Raw genomic sequence first — 20,999 nt, 5'->3', positions numbered from 1 at the left:
TCTGCATTTCATAAGATGATCCTACCGTGGTTATTCCAAAAAATGTAAATACCTTTCCCTATTCTTAAGTGACACCTAGACAGAGAATGTGTGTCAAATGGCGATGATTATCTATGTCTGAAGCAAATTACACTACCTCCCTATTTTGAGAAGAAAGGAAAATTGGAAGGTAAGAGCAGATCTGAAGATGCAGCCTTGAGGGCCCACAGCTTCTCCAGTTTCAAGACGAAGTTCCTTCTCTCACAGCAGGTGACAACAAGCAAAGGCTTATTTATCCAATCTATATGGATTTGTAATGCGTAAAGACAGCTGCTATTTATTTCCCACTAGGAAAGGGAGATTTTTGTGTTTCCCCCTCACCTTCTACCTTCATCATTGACCTATTTCCCTCTATTATTTTTAAGCAACTCTTTATTAAAACAAGCAGAAAGAGTATTAGATTCCAGCCACACAATGTATTTGGACTTCCATAATAGAAGCAAAGACCCTTAACCCTGCAAACATCAGGATGTGCTTCATGCTATTAACCTGAACAGCAGCTCAATAGGAACAATCACGTTAGTAATATTACCTAAATGTTGTGGAACAAAGCCCAACAGGAATAAGACCATCTTATGCCACTGGAATCTTTGATTAGATACTACTTTTTATTTCTCAGTTTCTAACCCAGTTCTTCAATAAAAACTTGCTGTCATGCTTCCAAAAAACTCATCCATGTTCCATTGGGATCCTCCCCAGTTTCCACTGCCTTGCAATACTCCATGCAATTACAGAAGAACAAAGACCATACAGCACTGTGGCTGGTCGAAGGATGTAGTATCATTTTCACTCCAGTCCCCAAGAGATCCCACCACAGAGCAGTGAAAAACTTCTGTTTTGTTGTTTCTTCTTCATCTACACTTCTGGGGCTTTGCTGTTTTATGGATATTGGTAGCACGTATACTCCCTCTCCTATGTTCATGTCTCTGGGCCAGCCTAATCTTGGAAGGAAAACCAAAATGCTTACAAAAGGCATACCACCGTGACACTTTCTGCCTCTGAGAGAGGCAGATGCAGGGCAGAGGCGAAGGAAACAACCAGTATTGTCAGTATGCCCAGGAGAACTTAGTCCCCATCATGAGACTAAAGAAAACAGCAAGGTGGCAAGTAGGTCCTATTACAGATTGCCACAGCTCTGGATTAGGATCAGGGACAAGCCAGGCCTGGCAATGGTGACTCAACCAAAGCCCAACAGTATGAGCCTATTCTCACTTTGATGTGTGTGGAAACAAGACTAAAGGACCACTTTGAACACAGGAACTTCTAGCCCTTTTAAGTACCATAAGAGATGCTGAAGGTGTGGACAGATCTCACGCAGCTGCTGGCACAGACTGGCCAGTGTGAAAGCTGGCTGAGCTTGAAAGCAGGATTTTTGCCAGATGCCAAAACATCAAAGGACTGTTTTCTACTACAGCTTTCAATCCATCTGCCTCCCTAATTTTGCAGGTAAGCACACAGACTGTGTACAAACTCTGCCACCTGGTTCAATGTAGGCGGATGAAGCATTCTCCCCAATGTACAAGTCTGCACACCTACAAGTTTGCACATCCACTAGGAATGTGAAGGGAATAAGAAATCTAGCCTAAATATTTTGCTGCTGCTATTTCAGCTCACCCTATCTTACTATGTGTGTAATTATAAGTTCCTCTCAAAGTTTTGTCCAGTAACAATAAATTGGGCACAACACGTCTATATACTTACTCTAAACTAATGACAACCTGGGGCAAGCTACCAGGTAGCAAGCATAGTCATTGCATACATCCAGCCATTATAAAAGTGCACTAAAAAGTCTCTCTGGTCACACTTCACACTGTCACAAGCAAAACTTTCCTAAATCTCTGTCAGGGTAGCAGCTAAGTATGTCACAAAAGACACTGAATACTACGCACACCGAATACTGCACAGACACGCAGAGTTTGTGGGGTTTTTTAATACTAAAAAAAGGTCTAGAAGTTCCCAACTGACAAACTTAGGTCACATGTTTAACACATGGTTCTGCTTGACAATTCCATACCACACTTGCTCCACAATATATATAAGACAGTAGGAAAAGATGAATTATTAAAAATACCACTTCATTTTAAAAACTGGTCAATGTCAGATATTAAAACTAAAATGAGGCTTTAAATGCTGTAACCATGGGTTAAACATTTCAGAGGTGGAGATTCAGCTTGGCTGTCTAACAAGGCAGATTGGAAATTAATATCCAAGGTAAGTCATCTTTATTATGAATGCATTGATTTAATCTGATAATTGTGCAGTTCTCTCTAAACTCGCAACATTTTACTTATTATTCAAATGGAGAAGTCACAGGAGCAGATTCTATTGAGATAAAAAGAATCCATTAAGTACATATGGAAGTGACAGAAACATTTCAGGTTTAGAAACATTTTAACTTAGATCTATCCAGTGTCATTATGGACTCACAAATCTTTGTAGCATGTAAGGACCAAGGATCACATTTCTTAGGTGTTTTTTCTTCTTCTTTTCTGCCTCCAAAAGTCAGATCAAGGCTAAGCCTTCATGCTTTAGGATGTTGGGAACCTCATAGGAAATATAAGCTACTATGGCAATTTCAGAAAGTTTAAAGTAGTATAATGCTAACAACAGTTAGAAATGACAATGCTTAGAAGGTAGTCAAGGCATGAGTTGGCTCCAAGGGGCTCTGGTTACAGCACTGGCTTGGCTTCACACTGTGACCTTGAGATAGGGACTGAGGTACTAGAAGCAGTGTACTTATCAAGGGCTTGCCTATGGATACAGCTTTTTTTGGTCTCTTCTAAGAGCCCCAGTACTGCTCTAATCCTTTTAACATGAAGAAGGCAAGAGCAAGAATATTATCCTCAGCAGCATGTTTATCAATGCCTCTTATTCAATAATCTCAAAGTATCATGTAAAATACCGAAAATACTCCCATTTTTACCCCATTGACTATTTACTATAAAGATGACACAGTATAGTTGTTAAATCCAGTATTCAAGTGATGAAAACTTCTCATATTTTGGCAGTTCTTTCAAATACGAAAGTATTGCTGTGATGTGCTGTGCCAGTAGGGAACACAGCATCACTCACTAGTAGTTGAAGACAAAGCTGCCAAAGGGACTAGTTTTAGAGCAAAATGCCTGTGTTGGAAAGCAAGGAGGGCAGAAGAGTGACTATTACAGCAAATACTCGCTTCAGAAGTTATAGACAGGAAGCAGGAGAATCAAATTTACCTGAACATCTAACATGAAACATCTGGTACTGTATGCTGTTTGCAGGTGAGATAATGCAAGATATGAACATGAAACTCTTAATGCTTTCAGAAGACTGAAATTCAGTTTCAGAAGCACCAGTTCTCAATTCTCTAAGACCAGTGATGTGACAGCATAAAACTGTAAATTCTGAATAAGTTCATACAGGCAATTAACCTCTGCTTAACAGCTACCATCTTTCACTCTCATATCTTGTAGCCTGCAAATAATTTTGACAAGCTACAAGTAGGAAAGGATGAGACTGTTTTTCAAGCGTTTTGCAACGAGACAAATTTGTTATTTTCCACCATTTTCAGACATACACCCTATTGTACTTCAAACTGCTCATAAAATTGGACCTCCTACTTAGTTTCCAAACATTAAAAGCCTGAAGTGATTTGAAAGGCAAGAGAAGACAAGAGTCAGGCCTTTAAAGAGAACAATGAAGTTATTCACAGATAACCACCTTCAGCTTGCCATTAAGAATCTTGCATATGAAAGTTGGTTGCTATAAAGCCATCACAGATCAAATCTTCTCTTTATATATACTTGCTGATAATTGCTGAAGAGGAACTGCATCTACCTTGTTCTAACGTACAGACTCTGCAGTGTCTAGAAACTACTCGTAACTTTAATCTGCTAGAGGCTACCAGGGAGAGTTTGATTCTTTGACCCCAGGACAACAGGCAGACATTAAAATTTACATTTCTCCTGCTATCGCATACTTGAATTTTGCCTCCCTTCTGTGGGCCACTTGTCTTGCTAACCTCACATTCTGCCATTTCCTGCTAGTTCTGTACATTTAACCAGCAGGAGTGCTCCTGAACCCCAGCCACACAAATACATTGGAAGCTTGCAGTAACAGAGTGGAGCCCAAAACCAAAGCCAAGGAAGGGACCTAGGTAATGTCATTTTGATATACAGCAGTGGTTTGTGTGCCAAGAAGTAATTGATAATGATTATTTCCATTAAACAAGCTACATTGACACTACTATATTCTTTCTACTCTCCCTGAATCCATTCAGTAAGTTTTGACATTCCCTTTTTCCCATCACCATAAAACTCCTCAGTGGCAGTACCACAGTTAGATGAAGGGAGCTTCTGAAGTTCCTTTGTTAGGTCTTACCATCTAACATTTGTACGGAAACAAGTGGTTAAGCCAGAGACAAATTTTGCTATTGGGTCTACAACGTTACCTGGATTTCCACTTGCACAACAACAGAATTCAGTTGCTGGCTCCTAAACCTGGTAAATGGAGCAACACTGCTTTGGGAGCCTGACCTTAACTGCTGGAGGTTGGGCACCCAGAATACGCACCTTGAGTAGAGGCATGGCAGCTCGGCATCGTGCAGTTTTTATGTTCTTTAGGAAATGAGATTCATCCTGAAACAAAACAAGCATGAAAGTGAAGACAGTTCTGATCCATCGTCCAACTGCAAGCTACAGAACAAATTCCCAGTATTCTCAGCTATCTAATATTACAATCCTATCATCCCAGAGGATATTTGAAGCACTGGGATAGTCACTTCAAATTCTAAATGAAAAGACAGCATGGAGAGTAGCAAGCTTCCTACGTTCAAACCCGCACCTGCAAGTAAATGGAAAAGAAATCAAACCTTAAAGCCATGAATCTCAAACAACCGCAAACAAGTGAGCATAGGGGGCTGGAGAGGGAAGGAGAAAGAGGAACATTATTTCCACCATTGATACTCATTTGCCCCTATGTGTCCTTTAAATGCAGCAAACATAGGAGGCCTATACAGTGCCACTTCCCTAAATAAGGGGTTAATGAAAACAATAAGGAAAAAAAAGAAATCTAATTAGGATCCAGCTGTTCTGCTGATAGGGCTCACCAGGTGGATAATAGCCTCCTACTTGAGACATCACCCCCAAACAGGCTTCATTTCTACTGCTGTAGCAAGGCAGAACTTAGACACAAAAAGTAATCAGCGCCCTCCAAGGGTACATTCTCATCTTTCCACATGTGGATGAGCAAGCAACCATGCATGCAAAGACAATACAACTGCTTAGCCTCTAAGGCACAGCCTTCTCCCTCCTGATTAACAAATAAGCTACATTAATGTTCCAAGCCATCAGAAGAAGATTGGAAGAAAAAGCAGGGAAGCTCAGCACTCAGTAGTGTGCTCTCATCTGTAAAAACATATACAGGGTCCAAATTTGAACATATAAACACACAGAAGGAACATCTGCCAGCTCAGGGCTGGTAAAAGGGTTCCAGGGCAGTAGCCCTAGAGCCCAAGTCCCTCTACTCCAAGCACCAGCATACAAAAGTAACAATCTGCATTTCCACCCTGACAGAATGTCTTGTCAGAGAAGGGGCAGGGGAAAAAAATCAATTCCCCCATGAGTAGTTTGGTCTCCAAAGAACTCCATCTGTTCCCACATTCCCATCTGATCCTGAGAAACAAAAGGATTATTATGTTCCAATTGTCATGATCTTAGGGACAGGTGCATATATGTGCTGAAAACTAGACTGAGAACATCACTCATAGTAAGCTACGTAGACACTTTTGGTCTCTATTGACCCAAGCCTGATTTGAAACACTGATGTTTTGAATTTTTAGTAACTGAAATCTAGAAAAATGCCTTTTACCATGGCTCTGTAAAAGGTTAAAAAATTGATTTTGAAGTAATTTACAAAAGAAATTATACAAGTGATCGAAGAAGGCTTAATGCTAATTGTCAGTGGAACACAAGCAAAGGGAGATTTTTTGATGCTTTACCCACATACTTGATGTTGAGAGGTTATCTGGTTTACCGGATAAACACTAACACCACCCTGAAGTCCAATCCCCTTAAAAAGATACAATTCCAAGACTATTGTATTGACACACCACATTAAACACGTTGCTCTCCAGCAGAGGACATGCCCAACCACAATGAAATCAGAGAGGCACCATAACCAGTAAAAGAGAAAACACAGCCTCAGGAATCAAAAAGGAATTAAAACTCTACTAGTTATCTCAAAAGGTTTCAGAGGAACCTCCTGCTTCTACCCATGAAGAGAGCTGTGATCACAGCCACAATTACAAGATACTTTCAGTCCTAAATAAGGCCCACTTCACACTGCTGTACAACACATTTGCAGCATAATTTCAAAATTTTGGTGGACCACTTACAATAATAACTACTTGGAAAGTGCTCTTAAGTTGCTTGTCCATCTTGCTGAGGAGGTCAAAGCTGATGATGTTGATCAAGCTTGCTGTTAGGTTGTCTTTGCCAGTCACTATGACATTGGTGCTACCTGGATTCAAGGATGGAAGCCACCTGTGAAATGCCTGGAGGAAGAGGAAAGCAATTAATTGCATTCTGGTGCTTATGTCCTCTGTTGGGATCCCAATGCACTTCACAGAGCATCCTCATGAATGCTTAGAACATGGAGCCACCCCACCCGCCATTAGACATCAGCTGGGAGCACAGTAAGGGTAAGCAGCCTTCCCAAGGCAAAAACTCTAGTAATGGGAAGATCAAGAACAGAACTCAGGCTATAAGGCCAAATCTACCTTGCACAGCTAGGAAGGCTCAAACATGCTCTCTTCTTGCATCTTACTGAAAAAAAAAAATATCTAATCTAATAGTAAAAATGTGCATAACTTCCTGACAATGTTACCTGCTATGCTCAGAGCCAGAGAATGTAGTGACCACTACTGACAGGGAAATTTAGTTTTCCCACTCAACAGGAACCCTCAGGCTGTGAAACACAAACTTCTAAGCAGTAAACATCTCTCACTATAGCAATGTTTACTCTACAGTAAGGATGAAGTACAACTCATCCAGATCAACAAAAAACTCTTCTACTACCTCTCCTTCTTAAAAAGTCTACAAAAAAAAACCCAACTAAACAAACAAAATGAAAAGATCAAGTTGACAACACACCAGCTGCTCTATGACAGCAGCTGAAATACATGTGGTGATAGTCACTCAAATCAACCTCTTGAAAGGCTCCACACACCAGAGCAAGATATCCTCCCCCAAACCCATCTGTTAGCTACTGAGCACCCACCATTTCCCTTGTAATTGTGTCCCCAGTGACACCAACCTCTCCACAACATTTGAGTTCTGCTGATGTTGCTCTGTAGAGAAGTGGCTGGGGCTTTAGCAATCAGGATCTGGTCCCTACAGAAATGTATCCAAGGAGTGGTGATGGGAAATGGCATTTCTGCCTCTAGGCTCTTCACTTGTGGAAATTCCCCAAGTCTCATTCCTCTCCTCTGTTCATCAACCACATGCAGCAGCCAAAGGAGTTAAATGTGAGCTTCCCACATTTCTCAGTATGTGCAAAACTAACAATTAACTATCCTTCACCACTTATGGTAAGCACCACAACCAAAATGGGCCAACATGCAGGCAAGGTTAGATCCCAACCAAAAAATATGTGGCCTACGCTAATTCAAAACTTGGACAAAGGTGGCAGCAGTGGGAAAGTATCTAGAAGCTCCTACCTGTACTGCCCTCTCCTTTTATAAAGGACATGAGACTAATTCACACCATAAAAGTGATCCTATTTCTTCTCACTTGATGCTGACCTTTGTCCGCAAGAAGTGCTTTGAAACTGTCCTGACCATTAATTATTTAAGTTTCAATGCTGAACTCAAATGCACATGGCTGCAGTACTTCTCACCCAAGAGTACCTCACATCTTCCTGCTAGCTTCCTATGGCACCTTGAATATAAAGACATTCAGTGGCCGGAGCCCAGAAAGCCAAAATAAAACGCCAACAACTCTGAGATGAAGACAATTTCTGGCAATTCAGCTCCAGAGACACCACAAAAGCTTCTACCATTACAGTAAAACACATCTGTGCAAGAATGAACAGAGTAGATTACAGACCATAATAAACTCCACTTTATTCCACTTTCTGTGACACAGTTTTCTTAGACTTGCATCCTTCACATACCCACAAAGCAACACAGATCTTTCTAAAGCAAATATCCTAACAAAACATCTCCCACAACCCTCCTGGGGAGTTGTTAGTAGGGGAAGAAAGAGGAAATCAAGCACTCAAAGGGAAAGGAGAGGAAAAAAAAAAAAAAAAAAAAAAGAACTCATATTGCTTAAATCTCTTGAAGCAGGAGGTAGGAGTTCAGCTGCAGGTGCCCTGTACTTCAGGAAACCAGGCCCCAAATTGTTCCTGGTAGGTATCCCACAGAAGCCATGGATTCAGGTTAGACCCAGAGGTCTACAGGCCTTTGAAATATCAAACATTATGAGCATCGCTCCCTTGTTCAGTAAACAATTTTCTTTTCTTGTCACCCAACATTTTGTTGCACTACTGGACGCGAAAACACAAGCCAAACTGCTCTAACAACCTGGTTACAGCACAAAACCAGCAAATCCCGACCAATACACTTCTCATCAATGCAATATTCCAGGGAAAGTTAAATTTCCACTCTCTCCTGCTCAGGCATGAAATTACTGACCTAAAACCTCTGGCTCATCTTTTTCTCCCACAGTGAACATTTCACTAGCCTATGGCAACCCAACAGCCTCAGTGTACAAGTCATGACAATGATTTATTTCAAGATACATCTCCCAACCATGCAAGCTTTCTTGGGCTTCTGATCAACATTAATAAAGGACTCAGAGGAGTCAGCAGCATACATTGGACAGGCCAAAAGACATATTATGACAGACACTTAATGATGATAACGGGGCCTCTTGAACCGAGCGGAGAATCCCAGCATCTGGGCTTCCAGCCAAGGGACTGGCAAATACTGCTATGAAGGGCTTGAATACAACAGACAATTGCTTGAATGCAACTATTGTCTTTGACACTGATGAGTAAAACACCCCCTTGGAGCCAGCTGATTTGCAGGAACAAAGTTAACAGAGGGTCAGAGGAGATATTTTCTCTAGATCTCCCTCGTTCCAACAGATCAGCTGGACCACAAAAAGAAAATCGGCCAATAAAAGAAAATCAGCATATATCATACAGTCAATGCCAAGCAATTTCCCCCGCTCATCTTTCTAAATGAGTACAAATTTTAGTTTCTTCCCCTTAATACACATTTTTTTAAAATTTTAACTTGTACAGAGTGCCACACAGCATAACCATCACACATGCCCTCTACTGGCCACCTGCACATGCTCAAGCTCACAGTACCTCTGCCCATGTAAACCTCACGGAAGAAGGAGTCACCACCAGCAAGGGCCATTCCTTTCGGTAATATGCAGCAATGCAGATTGCCTGGATGGTCTTGCCCAAGCCCATGTCATCCGCAACAAGTAAACGTCCATTTCTTAAAATTGCGAAACTGGGGAAAAAAGAGAGGGGGAAATAAGTAAGAGTCAAGAAATGGGTTACTATCTGTCCTGGCAACCAAGATGAGCACAACTCACCACCAAGCCTATAATGTGGATCACCTGGAAGTGATCTGGGTTCTTCAGTAAACCTGGATCTTCTCCCTTGGTCTTAACACAGGTAAGCAGATCTCACATCTCTCAAAGCTTGGAAGCTCTTGAATAGAGTGGTTCAGCCCAGTCCTTAGAGACTTTGATTTCATATGAGGAGTAGTCTCAAGACCTTACAATTATTTAAAGCACATTCTTTCCATAATATTACTCACATTCTGTCCCAGAGTTCATCCTGGCTGAGCTAAGAAAATACTGTTAATAACAATGCCACTTTAACACCAGTAAGTACAGACTTTCCTGGATTGCATCTTGAAGTCAACAACTAATGACCGTATATGATGGGGGCAGGGACATTTTAAAGTTTATCTCTACATACGAGTAATTTTAAATTTTTCAGGGCCTGGGTCCCATTTCCTGGCACTTTCCCATGTGTAGTTAATATTTAAAAAACAACAACAACAAAAGAGATGCACCTGGGGGAAAAAAAAATTATGACCTTACAAAATAAAAAAAATCATATGACAATTAGGCACATACTGAATCACAAGAGGGAGATCAGAGATGTCTCATTCAAACAGTTTTATGAGACTAGCAAAATGCTACTTTCCTCCTGACTCATGATGAAGAATTCTAGCTAAAAACTGAATAGATGTGTCACTCAAAAAAAAAAAAATTCAAAAAAACCCCAAAACAAACAACAAAACAAACCATACCATACCAAACAACCAAGAGCCCAGAGTGCCAGAGTGTAACAGCCCAAGACTCTGGAGAAACATGGAGCCCTCCATGGAAGAGAATGCAGCCTGGGCACCAATATAAAGTACACAATTCTAGGTAAGGACTAGCTTTTAACAGCATGCAAAAAGGACATACTTCACACCTTCCCGCTGAAAGGGCATGAGGCTCGTCACAATTTTGGAGTCCACTACTGAAAGGTCAGCATCAGGAACGTCTGTCTGTGATGTAGATCTTTGTATTTGAGCAGCAAAGGTTTGTATTACTGCCTCAGGCAGTGGCTCCACTTCTACTGACACAAGGCTCTGTAACACTTCCACTGCAAAGAACAGAGCAGTTTATTATCAGAAGGGGCAACATACACACAACTTACACTATGGATGTCAGGGCACAACCCCCACCAACAATATTATTTCCTATCCTGAAACAGCTCAAGAAAGCACTGCATCATGCACAGGTGTTGGCCTGGCCTCCTCCCTGAAGTCTATTTTAGAACCACACGATGAAGCACATCTCCTCCCTTCGTATTTAGACTTGGTTATAAAAAACTGAAAGTCTGATGCCATCATTCAGAGGTGATTGCTACTAATACAGCCGGAGCTGGATTATTCACACTGAGAGCAGCTTAGGGCATACTTTACTCAGAAATAAAAGTATGGATGTGAACAAAAGAGCTCCTGAAGCCTAGAAGGCAGGGGCATCTTTATCTTGACCTTGGCATTCTGCATTAAACACCTCTGAGGTCTCCACCATCCCTGAGTGATCAGGAGTGACCTGAGACACAGTTACCTAAAGAAGATCATACATCTTCAGCTTTGAAAACTCTCTTCTCCTCTTGTTCCCCAAATTCACACAGGTTTGGCTCTGTCTCCACTTTATCACCTCTTGTTTACCATGTTTGGATAACAAAACAGGAAGCACCTTGAGACTCAGAGAAACTGCTCTTGTACCACCATCAGCAGTGCTCTGACAAACATCCTTCAGGGACATGGTACCAACAGCAACTCCCTGCTCAGCTGGTGTCCACTGCTGTTCTCCTGGACAAACGTAGCTTGCGGGCCAGAACCAGCCCACAGGCAGCCACTTGAGTCCCTCACCACTACTGTTGTTTCAGCCATTAGCCCTCTCAGCTTTACCTGCAGCTTAAAAACTTCCCAGTCAAACTAAAGGGATGCCCAGCCTCCATTATGCAAAGACCTCAGGGCCTTCATCTTTTCAACCCATGCATCACAACAAGCAAAGCGTCAGGGCAATTCTCCTCCTAGACAACCTTATTTCAGTCCCCTCCAGTAACCTCTCTATCCCATCCCAAAAAGCTAAAAAGTATTTCTTTTTAGTCCAACAGTAAGTTTCTATGAAAACAAATACCAGTTTAAAATATGCAGTGAGCTAGGACCAGGAAAACTTGCTTAGTAATCAATCTTTGACCACTGACTGAGAAACAAAAGACACTGCCACACTAGGAACACAATGCATGTGCACAGATCCTTTATTGCAGGAAGCATCTTTTTTTTATTTAGTGGTTGGTTTGTATATGAAGTCAGGAAGACATAAAACAACTCTGCTTGCAAAAATAACCAGAGCTATGCAAACTGAAATAAGAACTCACTATACCAGGAGTAAATGCACCTCCAGAATTCAGCTAGGTATTTTCATTTCAGTTATCTCCAAGAGGAAAGCAGCAGAATGGACCCCTGCCATATGAAGGGGGAAAGCAATTCCAAGAAATATACATATGAAAAGATTTCCATTTGTGGTTGGGCAATGACCAAACTTTTTAAACTCTCCAGTTTAATTTATACTTCTTCAATAGCAGGAACTCTCTCCACCCAAAGTACAGCACAAGCTTGTTATTACACTCACAGACTGCTATGTGTTAGCATAATTGCTACAATTTGCTCACTGATAATTCTGTTGCTATTGTTCTGTACATGAGCTGGGAGAGCGATTAAGATATATCTGCCACTAGCATGATTCATCCAACAGACATTTTTTACTGAAGTGACCTTTATATAAAGATGACTGAGCAACTAGGCAAAGAAACATTAACCTCTACAAACAGTTCCCAGCTAAGAGATATCTCTGCTGGAAATGGCAACCAGCCTTTTAAAATTCTTTTATTTTTTTTATTTTGACATAGGTAAATGCACTGGCACAAAGCGAATGCTATACCTCAAAAAGGCACGTGCTTGAAGCCTCAAATGCCCTCACAAATTACACCCTGCAAGAACACTTAAGGAGAAATTTTTTTTTTTTGCTTTCCTTAAATCTGTGGGATTCTGAATACTTCATGCAATGTACCCAACTGCCAGCCAGCATGGTCGAGAGAGTGACACACTGGGAGATGATGTGTTTGCTCAGACTGCCTACCACGTGCTACGGGATCAGGCCCTTTGCATGTACAAAAGGCCCTTTTAGCAAATTGAGAGAGATCATCAGCTCTCATTGAAATCAGGGGCTGTCAACATCCCAGTCCTGGAGTTTCATAACAGTCTCCCCCAAGACACACTCACTTGTTTTCATGATCTGGCATTCCTACAAGGTCCCACAATGTGGCTTTTAGCGCTACAACCATTACTAACGTTATTAAGACATGCATCATAGGAGCATGCAGATACTCAATTATTAAATGTGCTTCGGTATCCCATGGAAGCAGGAGCCCATGCTGGAGAAAAACTACTCTGTGCAACAGCATCTCAGCTCTGAAACACTCAGTCACACTTTCTAAGGACGTGTGTAGAGCACCTTGCTTATTACCTTTCTGAAGCTCACCCCAATCAAATTCCACAGCCACATACCCTCACACGAGTACCAAGGCCAACACAACAGGCTGACTGGGATGATAAATAATAATTATAATACTTAGGACTTGCGTAATGTTATTAATCTCAAAGCATTCTATAAACTTAACTAAACATAAAAAACTAAGAAGCAGATGTGCTAGGAACATGCTGCTGAGACTGGATTATTCTGCAAAATGGCATCCATTTTTTAAAAAAATAAACCAAAACACAAAAAACCACAGTTCTACATTTCAGTTCAGTGAGTCACAGTTTCACCAGCATTACTGAGTCTACTGATCAACTTCTACCAAGAAATGAACACTGTAGCGACACTACGTGCTTAGATTCCACTTGCAAGGGAAAATATGATGCTCTCAAAAACATTTTTTTGCTAAGCTTTCTTTTAAGCATCCATCAATCAGCACCGAAGCATTTTAGTAGAGTACAAAATTCCGCTTCAAGAAGAATGCTTCTGCTTTAAGCAGATCTGCACACTTCTGCAAGAGAAACAAGCAGTTCGTCTTGCTTGCCTCTCAATCAACTCAGCTACGGAAGCAACCTGAATTCTAACCTGCCTCATACATAAATTAAAAACTTAACAGTTGTGTGCTGCCTGCAAAGCCATTATTACTAGCAGTAACATATGAGGCTGAACAAAATCAGCTAGGCAGTCACCACCCAGACTGTAACTGTGGATGAACTGGTTGTTACAGAAATCATCAGTTAACTTGAAAACCTAGCGCTCTGACCTGAAAAACAAAATTTGCTGGGTGTGAAATGAAATAGTACAACACCGTGCACACTACTTAAAGAATTGGAAGTAAAACAGCCTGATACGTGTTTGTTTTCTAAGCAAGGGGTGGCTGTGCCAGTTTACAAATTGATATACACACAAAAGGGAGCAAGGCAGTTTGGCACTGAGGACAAGAGGAGCACAGTTAAAAAGAGTCAGTAAGACAGAATTTCTGTAAGGACAGGAAGGCCTGGCAGCCACCATGCCGACCTCTTCAAATTTGGCAAGTGGGAACAGAGGAATCCATTCTCCTGCAACTCCTTAGTTCAAGCAGAGCTGCTGTATGTTATAAGCAACAAAAATAACTTTGTGATAGTAAATACATCCATGTGCTCTAAGAAACGTACAGAAATTCAATGCAGAATCTGACAAAACAGAGCCACCCTCCCAATGGGCCTCTAAAGGACTGCCATGAATAACACACATTTATAAAATTTTGAGTCTGGGGAAACAGTGTAAATGTCTGACAAAACAGGAAAATACCTGCTTCGTGGTTCATTAGCAACTTATCTCCCCAGAGTGAAAAGGCTTAGCCCAAGAAATGAAATTAGAATTCATTTGCCTCCCAGAAAATAGCCCTAACCAGGAAAACGCAGCTACTCACTTAGTTTGGGATAGTCCTCCAGCAGGAAATTCCACTTTCTGGTGTTCATATCTGCAATAGTTACAACAAACACTGTCATAAGTCTCTTTTTTAAAAGACTGATTTCTCTGTCCGTAAGAACATGGCTATCCATCCATACGCTCTGCATTTCAGAACTGCTTTAAAAGAATTCTTACCTTGCTCAGCAATCAATTCTCCTCTGTTTGCTTTCACATTAAGCAAACAGTTTGAAGAAGACTTAAAAGTATGAGCACACATCTAGCAGTGGTGGTATCACCGGAGCAAGCCAAGGTCAGCTCCCCTAATGAACCACTGTAATGAACACACCTGCTCAAGGATTTCAGCAACCACTTTCTCTTCACTGCAAGAAGGATGAAGAATGTGCATGAAGGTTCCTATTTGTTAACCAACAAACTCTGATTTCAGTCACTAACATAATCACTTTCAGTTGTACCTCTGTACCCTACAGATGATGCGCTCAGGATGGTACAGAGGAAATTCCCCAATTCATCAATTCCCAAAATGTAACATGAATGCCAGACTTGTCTGGCAGGTTTATCCCTGGGTAGCACCTGCCTACAACTTCCAGGGAAGGTTAGAGTGAATTCAGAGTCAGACAAAAAAACGATGAGCCAGGTGGAGCCCTGCCCAAAGAACAAGAGCTCCAGGACTTGTTCCCCATGCTGTCACTGACCTGCTGTGACACTGCACAGGTCACGTCATCAGTCTGTGCCTCATTTCCCACATTACAAGTGGGAAAAACTGGTATTTACCATTGAAATCTGAATGCCAAAATAAAAAGTGCTCTACAGTTCTATTTGCCTCAAAAATACCTGTAAAACTGCTGGTAAACTCAAGCTGCTTAGGCAGTTGCAGCCATTATACACCACAGTAAAGCAGGAGAAATATGAGAATGTCCAACTGCATTTGGTAATAAAGACAAGGACTTATGCATGGCCTCCGTACTGCTGGCAAATTATCAGTGCATCCCATCTCAACAGTAAATGTAATCACACTGAGTCCTGAAATATTACCTTGGCTAACAGGCCCAGAAGAGGTCATGTTCTGGCATCGAGTAAAGAGCAGGACACAGATACAGCACTATACCAGAACTACATGAGCTCTCAAAATCTTCACCAAGTACATCCCCTCATGCTGTTTCAGAGGGATGTACTCTCACAATTTCTCTCCTCTGAAGCATTCACAGCACTTCAAGGGCAGCCCCAAAAACATCATTAGAATAAAGCAGAAATAACCAGAGACTCACCATAATTTCTGGAACCCATCTGTTTGAACACTCCTATCACTTCTGCAGAATACCCAATATCAACCTCAAACCGCAAGCGAGAGATCAGCACGCACTTTCCTTTGACAAGGGCTGAGGGTTTCTTCCAGTTCTTACACATCTTCAAGAGGGATTTCACATCAACCCTACTGTCAACGAAATGAGAGCCTGATGCCAAGCCAGCTCCATTTTCTCCTTCCAGTGGTGCCAGAATTACTGACGAAAGTTGATTTGCTGCTTCCACTAGGGAGAAAAGCATGAGATACACAGAAAAGAATTAATAACAAAGAACACGGATAAACTAAAGATGCACAGGGTGCTTCAGAAAGAGAAGGGACAAGAGGATGACAAACAAACCATGAAGCTTCAAGTTTAAAAGGAATGATGACTCCCTGCTTTCACTCACAGGGACAAAGAATAGAGAGAGGGATGGAGGAGCACGTTGGTGGGACTTTCCACAGAGAATACAGCAGGGGCAGAGGGAACATGTGACAGTAGGTGAACAAGGGCCTGTCCAGCATTGTCACTGCACTCCCTCTCTGTCAGCAGTCCCAAAATGTGGCTCACTAGGCCAGGGTAGGCAATCTGCAGAACCAAATTCAGCAGTAAATTGCACACAGTCATACAGCTTTTTCAAAGTTGCAGGGACAGGGGCATGGTCAGGGGCATCAATAGTTATGTGCCTGAAAAGATGGGAAGGTACTTCTGCAAACAGCAAAGGAGAAAGATCTAAAAATACCTGCCTCCTGCTTCATGTCAATGTCTGATATGCAATCTCATCTAAGAGGAATGCTGTATACTCACAATACTGTAGGAAGGATATCAGGAAGGAATCTAGTCCAAACCCCTAAATCTCCTTTGTTACAATTTAAGTACATCACCCTTTATTCTATTATGTCTTACAGTTAGACTTGTACTTGCCCCCAGCCATCTGCACTCCTATCTTACTAATCACCAGCAACTACTTCTGTCATGATGCCAGGGCATGGGGAGAGAAGGGACACAGCATTTTACAGCTGTTAGCCTGAGACCACAGCTATCCACACTAACAAACGTTCCACTTTTCCCTGTGTCTCTCTGCCAATCTATACCCATATGTTGTCTTTATTACTATAGCTGAACTGTGATGGTTAAGAAACAAGAACCATTTTTTCTTGTATTTTTACAGCACCAAAATAATAAATCTTGTCCCCAAGGCTCCAACTCATAGGTACTACAGTATTCACTAGCATCTCCAGAGTCCATTAGACTCATGAGCAGGAGACCACTAAGCACATTCTGCCTCCTTGTATTTGTAAAGAGAGGCAACCTCCCCTATCCAGTAGCTGTTTAGAGTAAGCCCAGGTGAATCTAGTCCTTTGAGGGTTAAGCTGCTTCTTTTTAAATAGTCCAGCTTACTGATATGGGACAACTTAAACAAATTTCAGTTCAGTGGTTAAGATTTGAAAAGGGAAAAATAGGGAAAAAGAAACAAATTCAGACACTTTCTTCCTAACCAGTTATTAAGCCATTTGGATTTCACCTGCCTTTATTTTTAAAAAAGTGACTTCCAGAGCAAACCCAAGCATTAGAGGCTTCCACTCCAAAGAAGTTTAAGAGCATCAAGTAAAAGTAATTTTTGAAGTAGAGGACTAGGAAACCACCAATTTACACTTTCTCCTCCCAATGCACCAAGCAAAAGAGTTTAGATGCTACTGTTTTAGCATTGCATAGTTAGAGCTCATCTCTACAACTAATACTGAAAGAAATTGAAAAAAACCCACCACACTTCACTCTTTTATTTCAATATGTTTCTAGGCTTGACTGCATGTTTAATACATAGGACAAAGAAAAAAATGTAACACAAGACGTTATTCAGAAGAACAAAATTAACAGTGGGAAGTTTTAAAATAATTGGTTTTACACTTACAAGACTTCAAACCAAGGCCCTTTAAAGTCATTTCCCTTTTCTCAGGGTATTTTTTCCCCTGCTATCGTTGTCCAATGTTGATCACATATTGTCTTCCCTTGTCAACAGGAACTTTCGACTCATATATTTGATAGCTTTAAGGAAAAAAGCCTGATTTCTAAAAACCATCCTCTTCATTTGCAAGCTCCTTGGTGCAGAGACTCTGCTCTCATCTGTACTTGATACACTTCAAGCAAACCAGCAGCATTTAAATTATAAATGTGTGGCAACCCACATGGGAAGCTAAAACACCAGCACTCAACTGTGGGTTTTTCAAAGTGCTCAACACAGGCCTAATTCTGTTCCCACTGAAATCAATAGTGATTTATCACTTGCTTCAATACAATGTGCTTTTGAAAAGCTTACCTGAACTGTTTGCCTCTATCATCTCTCAATCTTCCCAGAACAAAATAACAGGAGAGGAAAAGATAAAGCTATCCTTGTTATGCCAAAAAAAGGCAAATCCATTTTCAGTCTCACTCAGAGCCCTAGAGAATTTCCCTTTTTCCTTTTCTACCACCCAGAATTAACAGGAAAATACATTAAAAAAAAAAAAAAAAGAAAAGAAAATACATGAACGGACCTAGAAATTAAGCATTAGCCAGTGGAACACACTCAGTTCTCAATACAGACTCATATGATGTACCTGCACAGCAGATATTTTTCCTATGATCAGACTCATTGGTTGCTGAAAAATTCAGCAATGGCAGAAGAAGTTAAACCTTCGCTTGGCATTTAGATTAGGTGAAAAATTATATTATTTATAGTCAACTACAAAGAGTCAGAAAAATATTATAAGCTAGATGCCTAAAAGATGGGTGTCATGTTTGAGTAGCACTACTTTTATTACTCCAGACAATAACAAAGCTAAATAGTAATTATGGAAGGCAGAGGAAGGGGGTCAAGATTTGGATTCTTTTGTATCATTCAACAACCCATTTACTTACTGAAACTGTTGTAATCTTCCAGGCTGAAATTCCATTTTTTCATAGCAGGATCTAAAATAGGGCAGAATATGAATCATTTGGGGTAGGAAAAAAGTGCTGTTGTGAAATGTTCATGCAAGGTAAGAGAGAATTCAATCTACTCATGCAAACTTTTCGACACACATCTGAAAAACAGTATGCCCAAGTTTACAGCTACATTACCCCAAAAAAGCCATAGGGCACATCAATACTAAGACAAGAAGAATGCAGCAGCCACAGGGAGCAGCAACACATGGGCGGGAAACAAAAGTAGAATATAACAAATAAAGGCAGGGTGAAAAGATCAGATGCAAGCCAAAAGGTGGAGACTCCACTGCTCTCAGTAACCCAGTTAACAGAATCAGCTCATCAGCTCTGAACTACAGCTGAAGTGACCCATTTTCCCATACCAATTTATGAATAACATCTCTTCCTTCACTCCCAAAAGACTCTGACCAGCTGTCGTCACTAAACTTCTCAAAGCACTGTTGATAAAGCAGGGCTTCTGATTGCTTGGCTAAATCCAAGTTCAAGCTATTTATGCCCAGAATTTCTTTCCAATTTCAGCTGTCTTTACTCTTCAAATCCTCCATTAATACCACATATTCCACCCCAGCAATAGCTGCACTGCTAAGAGCACATAGCAACTACAGTTCCATCAGACACTGAAACTTCCATCCAACGTAAAATAGAGATAACAGGAAACAATCAATTCTTACCATAGCTTTTGCTTGGTATCTTCTTAAACACAGCTATGAGTTCAGCATTATACCCTATTTCGACCTGGAATCGGTCTTCCCCATATTTCACACATTTTCCTTTTGTAACACTATTTGGTTTCTTGCAAGAGGCAGCTTCAAAGGTAGAGCCTGCACCAGCAGAGCTGGTCAGCTTCTGCATCCTACTGCCAGCCTGAGAGGCACCACCTGCCCCTTCTCTTTCTGTTGGTCTGCTTGTGTTCATCAGCATTTCTGAATCACTCGGGGTGGCACTGCTTGGTGGTAAAACATATTTGATGGCAGATTTGTTCTGACTTTGTAAATCTTTACTACTGTCAGGGTGCCCATTATCAATTAATCTAGGATGCGATGGTTCTGCAGGGTTTTTGAAAGGTGGGTAGCACTTGGGCTGCTGGAATGCACCAAGATTAATTAAAGCTTGTTGTCCATGTTCCTGACCACCAGCATCCAAATAATGTTTGTGGGAATAACTCAGAGAATTTGGGATTGTTGTAGGGAACTGCTTAATGCCACTTGCTTGTTCCGAGTCCTCTGAACAATTCTTTTGTTGCTCTCCATGTGAACCAGCCATCTGTTGGTTTGCAGTGTAATGATTATAATTTTTCTGAAGACAGCTCTTCTGCTCCGCAGGACTGTTTGGATTCTGTTGGTGCTGGCTAATGAACCTGACATGATTGTTTTCTTCCTTCAAGCTTCCCCTATTGCCTGGACTCTGTTCTTTCACCTGAGGTCCAGTGAACCCCACCTGCCCACCTCTCTGGGCTGCTAGCCTCTCTGCTCTCCTAGCCAAAGCCTTCTGGCGGTTCTCTTCAATTCTTCTCTTTTGTTCCTCTGTAAGGCCTGATGACATCTTCAACAATTCAAACAATATATCTGAATCAAAACTGCATTGGGAATTAATCACAGAAACACCTGCTTCTTTACAGGAATGGAAGCCAGCCTATTTTTTGGGGCGGGGGGAGGCAAAAAGAGACAAAAAATGCTTATTGTGTTGATAACTCAGTATTATTAGTGACCGAGAATTACTGTAACTCATCCTACATAAAAACCTAGTAGTACAGCAAAGCTGTCAGACCAATGCTGAGCCATTATCAGCAAGCAGATGCTGACAGCTACTGCTAGGGCTTTGCATACTAGTCCCACACAGATAAAACACATGGAAAAAGGAGAAAACCCCTATTGCACTACAGTTCTGAGCACTCTTCTCTGCAAATCCCAGCAGAACTCATAAAATAGCCAAGCACAGGGACACCCTGCACTGCAGAGCCAGCCCTGCAAAAGCAAATGCAGGCAAATAAAGCTATGCACAGTATTCTGGGGAAGCACTTTGTATATTTCTGGTACCCAACAGCAAAGATGGGATGACACCCTATCCTTCCTCATCACCTTCCAGTTCTTGGGTATCTCACATCATGTAGCAGATACATACTTGACCCCAAAGGGCAGAGTCAGCTCCTGCCTTGAGAAAGGCCCACTCGCAGGTCAAGGAGGACCTGGCT

General features: G+C 41.4%; 1 protein-coding gene across 1 annotated transcript in view; it reads right to left on the bottom strand.

Moving 5' to 3' along the window:
• Positions 1–20,350, bottom strand: part of SMARCAL1 (SWI/SNF related, matrix associated, actin dependent regulator of chromatin, subfamily a-like 1) — a 37,139-nt gene extending 16,789 nt beyond the window's left edge. The window contains exons 1-8 of the mRNA XM_009582138.1: positions 19,480–20,350; positions 18,743–18,793; positions 15,830–16,090; positions 14,563–14,613; positions 10,521–10,701; positions 9,397–9,547; positions 6,413–6,571; positions 4,590–4,655 (exon numbers count right to left, since the gene is read on the bottom strand). Coding sequence (XP_009580433.1) covers positions 4,590–4,655; positions 6,413–6,571; positions 9,397–9,547; positions 10,521–10,701; positions 14,563–14,613; positions 15,830–16,090; positions 18,743–18,793; positions 19,480–20,350 — 1,791 coding nt within the window. The remainder of the gene's footprint in view (positions 1–4,589; positions 4,656–6,412; positions 6,572–9,396; positions 9,548–10,520; positions 10,702–14,562; positions 14,614–15,829; positions 16,091–18,742; positions 18,794–19,479) is intronic.
• Between the last annotated feature and the right edge of the window lie 649 nt (positions 20,351–20,999).

This window comes from Fulmarus glacialis, unplaced genomic scaffold (assembly GCF_000690835.1).
Source record: "Fulmarus glacialis isolate BGI_N327 unplaced genomic scaffold, ASM69083v1 scaffold33517, whole genome shotgun sequence".
NCBI lineage: Eukaryota > Metazoa > Chordata > Aves > Procellariiformes > Procellariidae > Fulmarus > Fulmarus glacialis.
The sequence above is the reverse complement of the archived record's forward strand: the minus strand, read 5'-3'. Positions and strand labels throughout refer to the sequence as shown.